This window comes from Oncorhynchus nerka, linkage group LG9a (assembly GCF_034236695.1).
Source record: "Oncorhynchus nerka isolate Pitt River linkage group LG9a, Oner_Uvic_2.0, whole genome shotgun sequence".
In the NCBI taxonomy this organism is placed as follows: domain Eukaryota; kingdom Metazoa; phylum Chordata; class Actinopteri; order Salmoniformes; family Salmonidae; genus Oncorhynchus; species Oncorhynchus nerka.
The window spans coordinates 36,309,098-36,329,339 of record NC_088404.1 but is presented as its reverse complement, the minus strand read 5'-3'; the positions used below and the strand labels follow the sequence as shown (position 1 = coordinate 36,329,339).

At 42.0% G+C, this 20,242-nt stretch overlaps 1 protein-coding gene across 6 annotated transcripts in view; it reads right to left on the bottom strand.

Moving 5' to 3' along the window:
- Window positions 1-20,242, bottom strand: part of scaper (S-phase cyclin A-associated protein in the ER) — a 139,622-nt gene that overhangs the window by 63,266 nt on the left and 56,114 nt on the right. For all 6 annotated transcript variants that reach the window (XM_029668013.2, XM_029668015.2, XM_029668017.2 and 3 more), the window contains 4 exons: window positions 20,040-20,182; window positions 19,268-19,349; window positions 18,986-19,138; window positions 16,479-16,586 (listed from right to left, as the gene is read on the bottom strand). In XM_029668013.2, the coding sequence (XP_029523873.1) occupies window positions 16,479-16,586; window positions 18,986-19,138; window positions 19,268-19,349; window positions 20,040-20,182 (486 nt within the window). The remainder of the gene's footprint in view (window positions 1-16,478; window positions 16,587-18,985; window positions 19,139-19,267; window positions 19,350-20,039; window positions 20,183-20,242) is intronic.

Below are 20,242 nucleotides of genomic sequence, written 5' to 3'. Positions count from 1 at the left end.
CTCACTGATCATCCCTAAAGCCAACACCTCATTTGGCCGCCTTTCGTTCCAGTACTCTGCTGCCTGTGACTGGAACGAACTGCAAAAATCGCTGAAGTTGGGAGACTTTTATCTCCCTCACCAACTTCAAACATCAGCTATCCGAGCAGCTAACCGATCGCTGCAGCTGTACATAGTCTATTGGTAAATAGCCCACCCATTTTCACCTACCTCATTCCCATACTGTTTTTATACTGTTTTTTATTTATTTACTTTTCTGCTCTTTTGCACACCAATATCTCTACCTGTACATGACCATCTGATCATTTATCACTCCAGTGTTAATCTGCAAAATTGTATTATACGCCTACCTCCTCATGCCTTTTGCACACATTGTATATAGACTAACACAGTAGAAAAAAATGGGCATTGACTTGTTAATTGTTTACTCCATGTGTAACTCTGTGTTGTCTGTTCACACTGCTATGCTTTATCTTGGCCAGGTCGCAGTTGCAAATGAGAACTTGTTCTCAACTAGCCTACCTGGTTAAATAAAGGTGAAATAAAAAAATAAAAAATAAAAATAAATAAAACTAGTACACTGCAGTGCTTCATTCTATTGCTAAAGGACTCCTGATACATCCAGGAGTGATAAGTATCATTTATTTTGTCTTAATCTGCTGTATAGTTTTTGTTTTTTTGCTAGCTAGGGCCATCTACTTTAAGTCTGTCTTCCCAGTAGCCTACTTGATGTGTGACCTGCTGACTGCTCATAAATTGCAGATGATTGACACATTAACCAGGATTAAGGGGCAGGGCAATTTGTGATTGTTGTTGTTTTCGTAATCAGAGGCTGTATTGGAGGGGGAGTGATTTCTCCTCTCCTAGGCAATCATCAGTTAGTACCAGGTGGTGTGCTCTTCACCTCTGTAAGGCAATTGGTATTTAGTGTTTCAGTCTCTGTTTTCTCAGCGGCAGCTATAAGTGGCGGTCTCGTTGCAAAAACTAAGACCGTCACCGAAACAAAGACTTCTGCAGTGTTGTTCTGAGGAGTTGTTCGAGGAAGGAAAGAGAGAAAGTGTTCTCTTTTGATTTATATGTAAATGTGAGTGCCTTAATGTATTTGGACTCCAGGAGGGTTCAAAATGTATATATATAAAAAATTAGAAAAACATCACATTTACATAACTATTCAGACCCTTTACTCAGTACTTTGTTGAAGCACCTTTGGCAGCGATTACAGCATACCTGTATTTGGGGAGTTTCTCCCATTCTCCTCTGCAGATCTTCTCAAGCTCCGTCAGGTTGGATGGGGAGGTGACCAATAACTCTGACAGACCTCCAGATTTCCTCTGTGGAGATGGGAGGACCTTCCAGATGGACAACGTCCTCTGAAGCACTCCACTAATTAGGCCTTTATGGTAGAGTGGCAAGACGGAAGCACCTAAAGGACTCCCAGAAACAAGATTCTCTGGTCTGATGAAACCAAGATTGAACTATTTGGCCTGAATACACCTGGCAAATACCATCCCTGCGCTGAAGCATGGTGGTGACAGCATCATGCTGTGGGGATGTTGTTCAGCGGCATGGACTGGGAGACCAGTCAGGATCGAGGGAAAGATGAACGGAGCAAAGAACAGAGAGACACTTGATGAAGTCCTGAGCACTCTGGAGCAGGTTCTCAGACTGGGGCAAAGGTTCACCTTCCAACAAGACAACGACCCTAAGCACACAGCCAAGACAAATCAGGAGTGGCATCGGGACAAGTCTCTGAATGTCCTCGAGTGGCCCAGCCAGAGCCCGGACTTGAACCCAATCGAACATCTCTGGAGAGACCTGGAAATAGCTGTGCAGCGACACTCCCCATCCAACCTGACAAAGCTTGAGAAGATCTGTAGAGAAGAATGGGAGAAACTCCCCAAATACAGGTGTGCCAAGCTTGTAGCGTCATACCAAAGAAGGCTCGCTGTAATCGATGCCAAATGTGCTTCAACAAAGTACTGAGTAAAGGGTCTGAATACTTATGTAAATGTGATATTTCCGTTTCTTATTTTTTATTTTATACATTTGTAAAACAAATATATACTGTATATAAAAATATAAAAAAGTTTTTGCTTTGTAATTATGGGGTATTGTGTGTAGATTGAGGGGGAATACATTTTAAAAATCCATTTTAGAATAAGGCTGTAACATAAAGTGTGGAAAAAGTGAAGCGGTCAGAATACTTTCCGAATGCACTGTAAGTACCCGCTAGAGAAGGTTGCCGGGTGTCCATCTTTAACATATGCATCAGATGCATATGCAAGGCACGCAAACATGCTTGATGAATAAATTATTGATAAAAAGTGCATAAACTATTGTAAAGGATTAATTGCATTAAAAAAAAGACGTAATAATTACACATTGATTACACGATCACTCATATTTCATATGTCACAACGATTCATCGATACGTATGCTATGATGCTGGTAAAGTTGTCTCGCGCACCTACAGTGCTGGTCATAAAAAAGCTAGCTAGCTCATGGATGCAAACAATGTTCTTTTCCAAAAACATAGCAAAATGACAATCTGTTTCAGTAGCTAGCTGTCATCTAAAACAGCAGTAATTTATAAGACAGTTCTTATTTGATTAATGGTGGTCTGACCCATTTGTATGAAGCTAGCCACAATAAGGATTAGGCAAAATTTTGGACTTTGCGGTTACCCTTCAAAATAAATGTATGGCATAATTCTATTTGTATTCATTTGCATCACTGTCAATGACAGACTTTTATTTTGAAGGCAAACCGCAAATTCCACTATTGTGCCTAATCCTTATTGTGGCTAGCTTCACAACACATAACCCGGCCAGGTCGAGCCTCACGAGCCAGATGAAGCTAGCTGGCTGCTTATAACGTTAGCTTTGGGCAACAGGGTTAAGTAGCTGGCTAGCTATTTATTTTTAAAGTTCAATTTCAATAGCTGAACAACAAGTGGCAACCTAGCCAATACTTACTCACAAGAATTCCTAAATCACTGCTAAGAATAATGAAAATGACTTCAGTTTCTACTGGTCATCGTTTTCAGGCTGGTTGTATTGGTGCAGCTAGGTACCAAGCTAAAGCTAGCTACCCCAGAAGTTGTGGTCGAACAAATAATGCTTTATTACCAACGCGGTATTGTAAACACATCGTTCGTGGCCGGCGTTTGCTTGTTTGCAGAGTTTTTTGTACAGCTTTGACTGTCTACTGTATCTTTTTTGACACGCAAAACCCCAAACGGCGTTCAATAGTATGTATGTAGTGAAGCTAATAGCAGTGCCGCAATTACTGTGTAAATCCGGTAGGACAACATCTGAAAAATAGCACACTTGGTAGTGTGTACCGGTGCTCGACCAGTCGGCGAAAGCAAACATCATCCACGACAGAGAACGGTTGATTGTCAAGGGCAATGAATTCCATTATCTTGGCTTTAATGGATTTCGCCTTTGAGTTGTCTCGCTGAAATTTTCTTACTCGTTCAAATGACTGCTCGACTTGTTGACTGCTCTATCCACACAGCAGACATTGTGGGCTAGGTTAGGAATGCTGTGTTGTACGTGTTGCGCAGAATTTTACGTGGCGTCATTACGTCATATACCTATGTTATATTGGTATGCACGTCAGCTTTGACATCGGTTTTTAACATCGGCTTTAAACTAGACATCGGGCCGATACTGATGTTGGTATTTTTAGCTAATATCGTCCGATTCCGATATGTTCACCGATATATCGTGCATCTATAGATGAAACACTTATTTACTTGACATCTGTACACCGGTGAGTGTTGTTTTACCACTTTCCTTCACTGATGTGGAGTACAGTGCCGCTGGTATGTTGGTTTGCACAGTCGGGGGCAGCTCTCGCCAGTGTTTGTTCACAGTTCCGAGCAGGCTAGTCTTCTTTGCAATCAACTTGTCTGCCAGGGAAATTGATGTGAAGAAGTTGTCCATGGTCAGATTTGCCCATGTAAGGCTCCACGAATCTCAAAACCACAGTCTCAGACAGTCGCTCACCCGCTGGCCTGGTTTCATCTTTCCCCTGATATGGAAAGCCATTGAGCAAGTACTTGGTTTGGACATCGGCGGCTAACCAAAACTTAACTGAAGTCACATGCACCATTATCAGTTTCTATCGCCCATTTATCCATCGAAGATAGAATAGCATATTGTAAATTTACGTTTATTATGTTACTAGTTTTTGGTTAATAGCCAGAGCAATGCTGCCACGTGAGTGGTCATGTGCTGAAAGCATGGACAGCAAAGATATTCTTGGAAAAATTACATTTGGAAAAAGAGCTGCACCTCCTGAATTTTGAATTTACAAAAAGTAAGAGTCATATAAACCGCAGAATGTGCCATTTCAGATACTATGTAGCAATCAAAATGTTTTACCTGCATGTGACTGAAGGAGGGTTTGATAAAGTGATACTCCTTTCCCTGCATCTGTCAATTACAAGATGTTACCCTTCTCGTCATGTACAATTTGACAACTGATAGGCCTAATATTGTCACTCATCAGATTGTCAATGTAATCTTGTCTATAGGCTAACTCTTACTTTGTTTGAAATTCATTTTGGTATAATTTCGATGGGCTGGCTGTGCAGGCTGACTTTACAAAGTAAAACATAAAAAGAGAATGTATCATGCAAGGAGTGTGGTCAAATTATTAAAATGAGCACCAATGCTGATAAATAGGCATAACACAAAATTCAACATTACACTATTGTTCTAAATTAAAATCAACCTCAGCAATGCCTAATTTAATTTTGATTGTGAAGTAACTTGCACAATTTTCGCCCATTCCACACGTCCATTCAGTGGGCTGACATCGTATGAGTCGCTAGATAAAGTCAATAATATGTTTTGCATTATTCTAAAAGGGCCTACCTGCCTACATATAGCATGTTTTTGTTTCCCTTACAATACATTTGATTAGTAATGGAGTTGGACTAATTTCTTAGTCACATGTGAGGTATTTATAATATATCATACATGGTAAATATTATGCCCACTAGAGTTCCATTTAATTAGATTTGCTATCATATCGTTAAGGGATAAAGTTAACTTTATATATTTGTTCTTTGTTGTCACTTATTAAGCATTCTAAGTATATATTTTTTTTGTGGTCCACAAAGGATTCCTGTAGATGAAGAGTTATTATTTTTCCTATTGCCGTTATAATTTATTTTTCACGTTAATTATATATCCTGAGACTTCAGAGTATTCTGAAAATATTGGTTTCCTGTTCCATCTCCCTCTCCTCCAACCCTAGCCAAATCAGGCCCTACCCAGATGGTCATGCGTCGTCAAACTCCCTCTCCCTCACTCCTCTTCTATCCTATCATCTCACCCTCCTGCTAAATCCTTCTCCCTTCTCATTCTGCCTCTTCGACCCTACTCTCCTCCCTACTCTCCTGCAACCTATGACTAGCACTGTCCCCTTTACTCCCGGCCAGCCCGGCCCTCCCCTCCTGCTCCGTGGCTGAATGACTCCTTGCGAGCTTACAGAACAGGCCTGCGGGCAGCTGAGCGTAAATGGAGGAAAACTAAACTTCGGAGGACCTATCATCCTTTCACTCCCTCCTACCTTCCTCTGTATCCGCTTGTTGACCCCATCCCCTCCTTTCTCCAGACCATCTCTGGAGACCTTCTCCCATTCCTCACTTCTCTCACCAACTCATCCCTGACCACTAGCTGCGTCCTCTGACTTCAAAATGGCCAGTCGCTCCCCTCCTCAAGAACCAAACACTTGACAATTCTCACGTCAAAAAGTTTCTCCAAAATAGCCCCTATTCTAATTGAAATGTACAATGAAGCATTTGTAAATGGTTCTCTCCCACAGACTCTCACTCAGGCAACCATTTGTAAATGGTTCTCTCCCACAGACTCTCACTCAGGCAACCATTTGTAAATGGTTCTCTCCCACAGACTCTCACTCAGGCAACCATTTGTAAATGGTTCTCTCACTCAGGCAACCATTTGTAAATGGTTCTCTCCCAGACTCTCAGGCAACCATTTGTAAATGGTTCTCTCCCACAGACTCTCACTCAGGCAACCATTTGTAAATGGTTCTCTCCCACAGACTCTCACTCAGGCAACCATTTGTAAATGGTTCTCTCCCACAGACTCTCACTCAGGCAACCATTTGTAAATGGTTCTCTCCCACAGACTCTCACTCAGGCAACCATTTGTCTTTTTCTTTAAAAAAACAAAGACCCTCTTGACTGTGTATCATACCGTCCAATTAGCCTGCTAAATGTTGACTATAAAATTCTAGCCAAACTTATGGCAACACGTCTGGAAACAGTCCTCTCATCAATTATCTTTCCGGATCAAACAGGATTTATTAAAAATAGACACTCTTTCTTCAATGATTATTTAATATTATATATAATCCTTGTCGCCATTATATCCCCGGATGCGGAGAAAGCGTTTGACCGGGTGGAATGGAAATGCCTTTTTTACACTCAAAATAAATGTGGCTTTGGCTCAAAATGTATGACTTGGATAAGACTTCTGTACTCATCCCCTCCAGCCTCTGTCAGGACTAATAACACTCAATCAGATTGCTTCCCTTTGCAAAGATCGACACGCCAGGGTTGCCCTTTAAGTCCCTTACGGTTTGCCCTTGCCATAGAACCACTTGCAATAGCACTTCGTTCCAACTCCCTCAAAGGTATAGTCAGATATGGACACGAACACAAACTGTCTTTATATGCAGAGGATTTATTATTATACACATCCAACCTTTCTGTCTCTGTTCCTGCTGCCCTTGCCACTTTCGCATCCTTCAGTCACTTATTAGGGTATAAACTGAATCTTGGTAAAAGTGAATTGATGCTGCTTAATACGGCCGCAAAATATTCCCCCTTATATAACTTGCCATTTAAAATTGCTCACAGTAGTTATATCTATCTCAGGGGTACATGTCACAATCAGATTTGAAAACCTTTTTCAAGCCAACTTTGCTCCTCTTGCAACCCATACTGAGGACGATTTGGAACGCTGGTCTTTGCTACACCTCTCATAGTCGCAAGACTTAATTCTATTAAAATTAATACTCTCCCTAAATTCTTATATCTCTATCAGTGCCTTCCGATTTCTCTTTCCAATACATTTTTCAAAAAGATGGACGGCCTAATACTACCCTTTACATGGGACAAAAAAAAACAGCATACGAAAAACAGCTTTTGCAGAGGCCCAAACTAGAGGGCGGTCTAGCTCTACCGGATTTCAGATTCCATTATTGGGCCGCTAACCTTAGGATCATTCAGTACTGGTTGCAGAGCAGAGCGATATTCCCACCCCCAATTTGGCTAGAGATGGAGGCTGCCTCGTCTATACCGGCATCATTGTCTCATCCATCACTTACTCCTCCGTTACAGACCCTTACTCCTCCTTCACTAAAAATAGATAACAACATTGAGGATCTGGAATCAATTTATGCGCCACTCTGGGTTTCAGACAACATCTTCTTTGACTCCGGTAGCCTCAAACCCAGCCCCCCCCCACCTATGGTTGTTGGTGCTTTCTCAACATGGTCTAGTCTCGGTATTAAAAGATTCAGGGATCTGTATATTAGCAATACATTTAGTACGTTTGAACAATTATCAGCTAAATTTGGTCTCCCCAGACATCATTTCTTTAGGTTCTTACAAGTCCGGAGTTACGTCCACAGCATAGATCCAGGATTCCCCACCCTTCCTGGTGAAACACAGTTCAACATTTCTTATCCCACGTTCTACTCTGAAAGGCACCTTGTCAATAATGTAGTGAAATGTGCTCACCACAAACCATCTCATTAAGCAATATTACATCCTCATGGGAGGAAGAACTGGGTGAGGAAATATCTGATGAACTATGGGAAGGGGCACTCAAAAGGGTACATAGCTTTTCTATTTGCGCTCGACACGGTCTCATTCAATGCAAACTCATTCATAGGGCCGACTGGACCAAAGCAAGATTGTCCAAAATATACAAGGATGTGAACCCTAATTGTGTACAATGTAATCAGTCTCCTGCTAATCACGTACACATGTTGTTTCTTGTTGGTTTCTTTAACACACTCTCAGAATTAAGCGGCCCGACCCTTTTATTGCACTATTTGGCATTTCCTTACCCACAATACAATTGACCAAAATGAATAAGGATGGAATTTCCTTTGTCACTGTTAGCGAAACGATTAATTTTACTTAGATGGAAATCCTCTGCACCCCCTTCTCATGCTCTTTGGATTTAATCCATTTTGAATTGCATAAAGTTAGAAAAAATTAAACACTCAATGGGTCTGTAGACAAATTCTATGTTAAACAACTACATTTCCCTGCAGTTCCAGAGTGATGTATATTTATATATTGGTGATCTTAGAGGCCTGGTATGTGCATACACGACATCTCGGATGTTAAGGACTGTATTATATGTGCTTGTTGACCTATAACAGCTATCAAAATATATATATATATATTTTAAAACTTTTTATATGTCTGTCTCTCCCGGTTTTTCTGTATTGTTGTCTTGATGTGTTGTTTTTACATTACTACAAAAAATTCAATAAACAAAGTTGTAAAAACCACTTTTTCTTTCCAAAACACTTGAGCATGCCGTCTCTGACCAATTATCTCCCTCTCTCAGAGCGAGCTTCTTGAACCTAATCAGTCAGCCTTCAAGACAGGTCACTCATACGAGACTGCTCTTCTCGGTTACGGAGGCTCTCAGCACTGCCAAAGCGGACTCTCTCTCTTCTGTTCTCATTCTGATCTATCCGCTGCCTTCAACACTATGAACTAGAGGTCGACAGATTAATCGGAATGGCCGATTAATTAGGGCCGATATCAAGTTTTCATAACAATTGGAAATCTGTATTTTTGGGCGCCGATTTGCAGATTTTTTTTTTTTTTACAACTTTATTTCATCTTTATTTAACTTGGCAAGTCAGTTAAACGGTGGGTTAACTGCGTCGTTCAGGGGCAGAACGACAGATTTTCACCTTGTCAGCTTGGGGGATCCAATCTTGCAACCTTACAGTTAACTAGTCCAACGCAATAACGACCTGCCTCTCTCTCGGTACACTCCACAAGACTGCCTGTTACGCAAATGCAGTAAGCCAAGGTAAGTTGCTAGCTAGCATTAAACTTATAAAAAACAATCAATCATAATCACTAGTTAACTACACACACAAGAACCAAAACATTTGATCATATTACTCCAGTGCTAGCCTCCCTACACTGGCTTCCTGTCAAGGCAAGGGCTGATTTCAAGGTTTTACTGCTAACCTACAAAGCATTACATGGGCTTGCTCCTACCCATCTCTCTGATTTGGTCCTGCCGTACATACCTACACGTACGCTACGGTCACAAGACGCTGGCCTCCTAATTGTCCCTAGAATTTCTAAGCAAACAGCTGGAGGCAGGGCTTTCTCCTATAGAGCTCCATTTTTATGGAATGGTCTGCCTACCCATGTAAGAGACGCAAACTCGGTCTCAACCTTTAAGTCTTTACTGAAGACTCATCTCTTCAGTGGGTCATATGATTTGAGTGTAGTCTGGCCCAGGAGTGTGAAGGTGAACGGAAAGGCTCTGGAGCAACGAACCGCCCTTGCCGTCTCTGCCTGGCCGGTTCCCCTCTTTCCACTGGGATTCTCTGCCTCTAACCCTATTACAGGGGCTGAGTCACTGGCTTACTAGGGCTCTTTCATACCGTCCCTAGGAGGGGTGCGTCACTGATGTGATCTTCCTGTCTGGGTTGGCGCCCCCCCTTGGGTTGTGCCGTGGCGGAGATCTTTGTGGGCTATACTCGGCCTTGTCTCAGGATGGTAAGTTGGTGGTTGAAGATATCCCTCTAGTGGTGTGGGGGCTGTGCTTTGGCAAAGTGGGTGGGGTTATATCCTTCCTGTTTGGCCCTGTCCGGGGGTGTCCTCAGATGGGGCCACAGTGTCTCCTGACCCCTCCTGTCTCAGCCTCCAGTATTTATGCTGCAGTAGTTTATGTGTCGGGGGGCTAGGGTCAGTTTGTTATATCTGGAGTACTTCTCCTGTCCTATTCGGTGTCCTGTGTGAATTTAAGTGTGCTCTCTCTAATTCTCTCTTTCTTTCTCTCTCTCTCGGAGGACCTGAGCCCTTGGACCATGCCTCAGGACAACCTGACATGATGACTCCTTGCTGTCCCCAGTCCACCTGGCCGTGCTGCTGCTCCAGTTTCAACTGTTCTGCCTTATTATTATTGGACCATGCTGGTCATTTATGAACATTTGAACATCTTGGCCATGTTCTGTTATAATCTCCACCCGGCACAGCCAGAAGAGGACTGGCCACCCCACATAGCCTGGTTCCTCTCTAGGTTTCTTCCTAGGTTTTGGCCTTTCTAGGGAGTTTTTCCTAGCCACCGTGCTTCTACACCTGCATTGTTTGCTGTTTGGGATTTTAGGCTGGGTTTCTGTACAGCACTTTGAGATATCAGCTGATGTACGAAGGGCTATATAAATAAATTTGATTTGATTTGACATGGTTGATGATATTACTAGATATTATCTAGCGTGTCCTGCGTTGCATATAATCTGACTGAGCATACAAGCATACAAGTATCTAAGTATCTGACTGAGCGGTGGTAGGCAGAAGCAGGCGCGTAAACGTTAATTCAAACAGCACTCTCGTGCGTTTTGCTAGCAGCTCTTCGTTGTGCATCAAGCATTGCGCTGTTTATGACTTCAAGCCTATCAACTCCCGAGATGAGGCTGGTGTAACCGAAGTGAAATGGCTGGCTAGTTAGCGCGCGCTAATAGCGTTTCAAACTTCACTCGCTCTGAGCCTTGGTGGTTGTTTCCCTTGCTCTGCATGGGTAACCCTGCTTCAATGTGGTGGCTGTTGTCGTTGTGTTGCTGGTTCGAGCCCAGGGAGGAGCGAGGAGAGGGACGGAAGCTATACTGTTACACTGGCAATACTAAAGTGACTATAAGAACATCCAATAGTCAACGGTTAATTAAATACAAATGGTATAGAGGGAAATAGTCCTATTATTCTATAATAACTACAACCTAAAACTTCTTACCTGGGAATATTGAAGACTCATGTTAAAAGGAACCACCATCATATGTTCATGTTCTGAGCAAGGAACTGAAACGTTAGCTTTCTTACAAAGCACATATTGGACTTTTACTTTCTTCTCCAACACTTTGTTTTTGCATTATTTAAACCAAATTGAACATGTTTCATTATTTACTTGAGGCTAAATTGATTTTATTGATGCATTATATTAAGTTAAGATAAGTGTTCATTCAGTATTGTTGTAATTGTCATTATTACAAATACATTTTTTAATTTTTTATATATATTTTTTTATATAAATCGGCCGATTAATCGGTATCGGCTTTTTTGGGCCTCCAATAATCGGTATCGGTAGAACGTGCATAGAATGTTCTGTATTGTTTCCCTGGCAACAATACATTTTTCTGATTGATGTGCAGCTACTAAATGTATTGGTAAGTGAAACTTTAAAGTACTTTTTTAGGAGAGAGTGTTCTGCACGCAGGCAGCTGGCAAGGTGCAGTTGTTCGAGATTATTTGTTCTGGTTGTCTAGTGATTATTATTATTTATTTTTGTTACCCAATTTCGTGGTATCCAATTGGTAGTTACAGTCTTGTCCCATCGCTGCAACTCCTGTACGGACTTGGGAGAGGCGAAGGTCGAGAGCCATGCGTCCTCTGAAACACAACCCAGCCAAGCCGCACTGCTTCTTGACACAATGCCCGCTTAACCCGGAAGTCAGCCGCTCCACTGTGTCGGAGGACAAGTAAAAGTAAAATGCCCGTTCGTATCTCCAGAGAAGTTTTTGTATCGGCATTTAAAAAGTTGTAGTGTACCCTACCCTAACAGACAAACATGCCATAGCTGAGGCGTTTTCAAGGGGCCACATCCCATTATGTCAGAAAAAAAAAAGAGTACCCCGTGCTCGCAAGACTGTCTTCAAGATGCATCTGTATCCCAGAGATATTGGCGCAATGGATAGGCTAGGAAATTCTTGAGCCTTTCAGTCATGACCGTGGCTCTGCCTTGCTTGAGAGGCAGCTGTTCAGTAATCTTTCTGAGAGCCTATCCCTTCCAATGCTCCTTCCGTTTACTTAACTGAATTGTTCAAAAACATGAGCCATCTCACATATCACAAATCACATTAAAAGACAGAAAGGAATTTAAATATGCAGAATTAATTGATACCATGACCATGTCATTGCCTAATGCTTTTATTTGAACTTAACTATAAGATTATTTTGTATCATGACAGGTAATCTGATGAGGATGTGTAACAGACAGGTGTCTGGATGAAGCAGGAAGACAATAGGCCACAGAGCCAGGCCTGAGGGCAGAGCTCCCTCACAATACCTACCACACACTGCTTCTCCTCTGTTCTGTTCTGGAAGGAGTAACCAGAGGGCTTTCTAAACATCACACCCCCACAGCGCCCAGAAAACAGGCCTCTTTAGAGCACAATCTAAGACACAGGACTCAGAGGTTGGCTTTGCACTTGGTGTGAAATAGACAGCGGTATGTCATGTTGGGTACAATGTGATGGCACACTGGATCCAGCTACACACACCATCCATGCAACTTGCTCACAGGATCTTTGTTTTATGGAACAGAATCCTTTCTGTGACATTCAAGTAGCACTTGCAACACAGAACATGATAAATATGACAGACTTACAAAAAATGCATATTCATTCTCTATGCATCATTCAATGCCTTCCATTTTTAGAAGTGTTTCAATTAATATTTTATCTTCCAGGAAATCTGAACTGCAACTTCACTCCTTCAACTAGTTCAAACGGTTTCTGTACACTTGGTTCTAACAGCCTGGCAAAGACAGGGGTACTTCAGCTGGCACTCTGTGTATTTCAACAGGGGTCTCTGGCCACCAGAAGGGATTCATCATCAACACCACCCTCGTTTACTGCTGGCTCCAGGAGGTCAACTCTCATACCCAGAAGCCGGAGTCCATCACAGCCTAGTGATCCCTCTTTTGGCACAGGCCTGTCCCACAGCTCCATTCTCAGAGGCCCAGCTGAGGGTGCAGGAGGGGGCTGGGAAGGGATGAGTATTCCCTTGGAGAGGTCACTGGTGTTTTTGTGCTGCTGTGTCAAGGGTGACCCAATAAATAAATCCAATATGTCCAACCCGAGGGGCCCTGGACATTGCGTATATCATTAAAACAGGACATTTGACAACTAATAAGTGTAAGTAAAGAGAGTGATTGCAATCCCAGACGTTCCCTCGGCACATCGATCCAGCCCTGTTGATAATCATTGTATTTTCTATTTAATTCGCAAGTCCTTGAAAATGAGAGAAAATGACTAAATATGAAGCCTTGGGGCATCTGCCGCCCGCTTCCACTGAAAAACTATGTAGTGACCTCTGTACAGTTCAGCCAACCATCTTCATTTTAATTAAAAATCTTTCATTCCAGCAAGAGTTATGGAACCAGCGGCTGGAAAATTGTTGGCAGTTGCATGAATGAAATACTGCACACCAAAATGAGCAGGACATAAATAAAGAAAGGCCAGCATAGTCTATCTAAACAAAAATCCCAGGACATTTCTCCAACGCCTGCTTGATTGCCCTCAAAAGCTGAATGAAAATGTGTGACAAAAGCAGGGCTGAATAGCCCATAATTGAAAAATAGTGTAGTAAATGATAAGAGCATGTCCAGTAGAGTTGTCTTGTCTCATCCCATTACAACAAAGAGCCATTATTACTCAGGGAACACCATGCTGATAATCCATAGTATATACATTGCAATCGTTTGGACCCATTAGCTAAGCCATTTCATACCCCACCAGCCACTACACTAGTGTAAAGCATAGCCTACATTGCATGGTTTAAAGGCAGTCTGAAGAGGTTGTGTGATACTGGCTGTGGCTATAGTACTGTATTGGAAAGTTGCATGCCTTCATTGCCAATGCCTTGTTTATCATACTGTCAAACAGAGAAATGGGCATCAGTTGGAAAGCAAATGATTTAGAGTGGAAGGTGGTGGGATTAATGATCAGCCAGTGAGAACAGGTTTGAATGAAGGAGCTGCTGGGGCCAAAGGTTTTGCATATAGCACCAACAGTTGTCAGCCTCACAAAGAGCAGCATGCTGAAAAGGAAATCTCATATTGCAGAGCAGGCTGAGAAGCCCCCTTCCTTTAACGAGCAGCCTTCCTATGAAAAGTGCTCTGTGACAGAACGGCCTATAGATATGAGGGTGATGTCACCCCTCAACTGACTCACTGAACCCTAACTGTTTACATTTCAGGGCCCCTTTATAATCTCACAAAGCCAGCGAGAGAGCCTAACATTATATGATTCAAACAATAATAATGAGCCCGTCATAAACAACAATAACCTTCATTTAATATCACAGACGATATCTAAGTATTATAATTTTGTTGGGATGATGGACAGATGGGGTATCTGAATATTTGAGGTAAGACTTCCGTTGAAAAGGATATACAGTGGGGCAAAAAAGTATTTAGTCAGCCACCAATTGTGCAAGTTCTCCCACTTAAAAAGATGAGAGAGGCCTGTAATTTTCATCATTGGTACACTTCAACTATGACAGACAAAATGTGGAATAAAATCCAGAAAATCACATTGTAGGATTTTTTATTAATTTATTTGCAAATTATGGTGGAAAATAAGTATTTGGTCACCTACAAACAAGCAAGATTTCTGGCTCTCACAGACCTGTAACTTCTTTAAGAGGCTCCTCTGTCCTCCACTCGTTACCTGTATTAATGGCACCTGTTTGAACTTGTTATCAGTATAAAAGACACCTGTCCACAACCTCAAACAGTCACACTCCAAACTCCACTATGGCCAAGACCAAAGACCTGTCAAAGGACACCAGAAACAAAATTGTAGACCTGCACCAGGCTGGGAAGACTGAATCTGCAATAGGTAAGCAGCTTGGTTTGAAGAAATCAACTGTGGGAGCAATTATTAGGAAATGGAAGACATACAAGACCACTGATAATCTCCCTCGATCTGGGGCTCCACGTAAGATCTCACCCCGTGGGGTCAAAATGATCACAAGAAAAAAATCCCAGAACCACACGGGGGGACCTAGTGAATGACCTGCAGAGAGCTGGGACCAAAGTAACAAAGCCTACCATCAGTAACACACTACGCCACCAGGGATTCAAATCCTGCAGTGCCAGACGTGTCCCCCTGCTTAAGCCAGTACACGTCCAGGCCCATCTGAAGTTTGCTAGAGAGCATTTGGATGATCCAGAAGAAGATTGGGAGAATGTCATATGGTCAGATGAAACCAAAATATAACTTTTTGGTAAAAACTCAACTCGTCGTGTTTGGAGGACAAAGAATGCTGAGTTGCATCCAAAGAACACCATACCTACTGTGAAGCATGGGGGTGTAAACATCATGCTTTGGGGCTGTTTTTCTGCAAAGGGACCAGGACGACTGATCCGTGTAAAGGAAAGAATGAATGGGGCCATGTATCGTGAGATTTTGACTGAAAACCTCCTTCCATCAGCAAGGGCATTGAAGATGAAACGTGGCTGGGTCTTTCAGCATGACAGTGATCCCAAACACACCGCCCGGTCAACGAAGGAGTGGCTTCGTAAGAAGCATTTCAAGGTCCTGGAGTGGCCTAGCCAGTCTCCAGATCTCAACCCCATAGAAAATCTTTGGAGGGAGTTGAAAGTTCGTGTTGCCCAGCAACAGCCCTAAAACATCACTGCTCTAGAGGAGATCTGCATGGAGGAATGGGCCAAAATACCAGCAACAGTGTGTGAAAACATTGTGAAGACTTACAGAAAACGTTTGACCTCTGTCATTGCCAACACAGGGTATATAACAAAGTATTGAGATAAACTTTTGTTATTGACCAAATACTTATTTTCCACCATAATTTGCAAATAAATTCATAAAAAATCGAAGTGTACCTGTGTACCTATGATGAAAATTACAGGCCTCTCATCTTTTTAAGTGGGAGAACTTGCACAATTTGTGGCTGTCTAAATATTTTTTTGCCCCACTGTATGCATCCCTTTTCATCTCAATATCATATCATTTAAATCATATTAAAATTCTGGGTAACAATTAAGTACCGTAGTATGATTTTGATTGAAAATAATGGTCAAAAACATAAAAATAGATTCATAGCAAAGGGCAATTTCTCAAGTATTTTGCTAGGACTGTCTGGGAGTGGTCTGAGTGGGGAGGGGAAAACTGAAAACTAGCTGTTATTGGCAGAGGTTTGGAACTCTTTCTTATTGGTCTATTAACAAATTTACAGGCGAAAACTCCATCCCACCAAAACAGGCTGAAATTTCAGACGGTCTTTTCAAACAGCTCTTACATGAAAAGGGCATAATCAGAATGTTCACAATTTCACAGTATGGAGATTATATATATATATAAAACCAGGAAAACATTTTTTTTTTTTTTTTACTGCACTGGGCCTTTAAGTGCTTGGGGGTACGCACCACTTCCTCATCGGAGAGCTCCCGTCCCTGGATGCTACTGCTGTCTCTCACAGCCTGCTGGTGCCTCTTGCCCTTGGTGTGGCTGTACAAGTGCACCTCCGTGGTGATCTACAAACACACAGGTCAGAGGTTACTGCTGAGGACAATGTAGGCAGAGACAGTCAACAAGGTCCCCACCCCCCATGGGAGGCCACTACAACTATACATTACAACTGGTTTTCAATAAGATCTTACAGAATGTTTCTTCTCCACCTCCACTCACAAACTGAATACATAGTGAGACCTAATATTTTAGTAGGTGTCAGGAACTTAAATGCAGTCTTCAGATCGTGATCCATATGTTGTGCATGTTAAACACAATACGCCTTTAGTGGAATGAATTGACAAGGTAAAGAAGAAAGGTGGCAAGTGTGGCAGCGTAGTTTCTTCAACCAGCATGTGATATGTGTCAGACAGACATGAGAGCATTGTTAAACTGAAGATGACTTCATGGCTGCATATTGGCTGATATTCTCCTTTCTGACAGCACAACAGGACCATACTAAATACTGCAGTATGAAATTGTGGCTGACAGATCCACTCAGGATGATCCAGCCTATATAACAACATTAATGTGATTGCTTTAGGATGGTCAATCACAAATCAAGCAGAATATTTGTATCTTTCATTCCTCTACTCTGTGTCAATGATTACTCCTCACACCAACTGATTAACTAATGTCCCTTCTGTCATTCTTGCTCCTCACACACAGAGTGACCATATACAGTGGCATGTTTTGAAAACGACACACTGAATAGTAAGGCTGGCAATTTGCCAGGGACCTCTCAACACGATATTATCATGATACTTCAGTGCCAATATGATATGCGATTCTCAAGATTCTATATGCATGCGATTTGATACTACGATTTGATGTTCCAAACATATTGCTGGTGCAGAGGTACAAGGGAGCCTTTGAAAAGTAATGTAAACAAAAATGCTGAAAACATGTTGGCTCAGTATTTAAAAAGAAGATGCAGAAGGGCAACTCCAAGGGTAACGAAATGATGCTGAGACTCAGATATTTTACTTTAAAATGTATACTGAACAAAAACCATTGATTTCAAAGTTTAACAAACCATACAACACTATGCACTTTTAACAATTTCCACTTAAAATGTTACAAAAACACATTTACAGGAAGAACTGTGCAGATACAAACTTTGGTAAAATAATAAAACTGGGAGAGATTTTACCATAACTCTATTACCAAACCTCACATCCGCACAGTTTTCCAGTAAATGTTAATATTTTTTTATTTACTGTGTAAATTGAATCATTATGCATAGTGTTGTACAGTTTGTTGAACTTTGAAGTCAATGTTTCGTGTTTGTAATACATTTTAAAGTGAAAAATCGTATTGTCAGTGTAATTTCGTTACCGTAGAATTGCCCAGAACAAGCTATTGGATGAAAAATACCGGAGTTTTGGTGCAGGTACAGCTGACAAGCACCAGCTAAAGCTATCTAGCTAAATCAATACTTGGAGTCAAAGTATCAATATAATATCCTGATACGTAACTGTGTCAATTTTTCCCCCATCACTACTGAATAGCTGACATATTAAACTGTGGGCAAGATTGGATGATACACAGACAGAAGCATTGGAATAAGTGGTGTGAAGATGAAGAATTGACACAAACAGCGTGAGGTGAGGTTGATGTGGCTGTGTCGTTTTCCTCCCACTCATGGCTGGAATAAAGCCTATTACAGATGGCCTGTGTTTAATGTCATTAAATAGAGTGCCAGCTGCTGACCTATAGATGATCTCTGGTGTCAGATGCTGGCCAAGGTCATCTGACATTTTTTAACAAGATTCCCCCCTCTACCACCCACACGGTTCTTTATCTGATGCTAGTTGGAGCTTCAAGGTGTCTCAACCTTGTAGCAGTGAGAGCCGGCCGGGTCCGTCACAGGCAAATGTGCCTGCCAATGGATTTGTTGCCTGTCACTTGAAAATCATGCCCAGTCATAAATCTCTACTCCAGAGTTCATGTTTAATCAATGCAGTTAAATCCTCATTTAAATACATTCTCTCCCAAAATCCTCTGAATCACCTTCTCGTCAGCATTTTTATGCATACAGTCTGCCAAGCAACAATAGATGGGACCTCCACAGACGCTCTACTGCCACAAAGCTGCTGCTGCTTTCCCCTTCAGTTTAGGTTAAGCATGTAAGCCAATCAGCCTCACAAATTATTGCAAGAAATTAAGTTAATTAAGTAAAGGGTGAACTTCTCACTGGAGAGTGGATCAAGCCAATTTGAATGTATATGCTAAAATGGTTCTTTACTCAGTATGCCAGCATCTGTCTAATGCTACCAGATGTCTGGTGACTAGTGTCACATCTAGTGTCAGAGGGAATATATGCCAAGGACAACTGGGCAAAATATAAAATCAGCATCTACACTAAGAATAATACAAAGACATCTGGCTAAAAACAGATAATTTCAGACTTATGAGTACATACCACAACATTGCACAAGGAGCACTGTTTCGTGCGCTCATATGGTGTCAGTTTAGGGGCATAGTCAGTGTTGGCATGTCTGCCACTGCTGAGTTCTGCTGCCTTCTCTTTCCTCTGCTCAATCTGCTCCATGTGCCTGCGACTGCTCTCATCGTGCTGGGAAGGAGAACAACCAAGAAGTCAACTAGAAATTGTAAACTTTTGTCTGGTCTGCAACTAGGAAATGTCAACATTTAGTCTGGTCTTTAATGAAGGACACGAGTGAGGTGCAGCAGCAACACTAACCTTCATCTGAATCTTCTTCTGCAGTTCCTCCATGGCCTCCTGTTGAGCAGCGCTGAGGGCAGCCAGACGCTCCTCTCGGTCTCTGTGGAGAGGACAACATACAGGAGCAGTGAGTACGTTTACATTCATACATTACTAATAATTCAATATTAAGTGGATTATGGCAGTAGGCCGAGTATGGAATTAGTCATGTAAACACTCTGCTTATCTTAATCACTGTAACGTCAAAATCTAAGTAAGCAAAGGCCGATTTTCGGAGCAATTTTTCAAATGATTAGGACATGTAAACAGTTTAAGTCAGTATTCTAGCTGTGGATTTGATCTGTGCCTGTGCCAGCCAGGTAGCGCAAGCCTCCCCTTATGCACGAGTGAACTGAGTTTGGGAAAAACTGAATGTATGCATTTTAGAAATAGCTTTCACATACAAACTTTATATGTCCGAACTCAGAATCAAAGAGTATTTGCAAAAATAACAGTCACTGTGGTAGAACTTTTATTTGATTGGCAATTTTCTGCATTTATCAAAAGTCCCATCAGGTAGCCCGATTTCAGGTGTCATGGAAACAGGATTATTAGTGAAATCGTTCTTCTTGCAAAGCATGTAAAAGTTTTAAACAAACGATTATATTAATCTGACTACCTACAATAATTGTATTATTGTATGCATGTAACCGTGCTCAGTGAGGAGAGCATCCTCCTTGACATACGTATCAGACGGATACTCCCAACTGTAAATCTATTATACATGAAGAACAATGAGGGCGGTACAGACCTGGCCCTCTCTCGTGCAGCGTCCTCCCTGGCCCTCTCCTTCTCCTGCTTCTGCTGCTCGATGCGCGCATCCTGCTCCTTCCTCCTCATCAGCAGCTCCTCCACACGCGCCTGTCTCTCTGCCTCCAGAGCACGCTTACGCTCCTGGGGAGACAGACGGGGACCATAGCCAGTCAGTGGGACTGTACACTGGGGTAAGCCAGA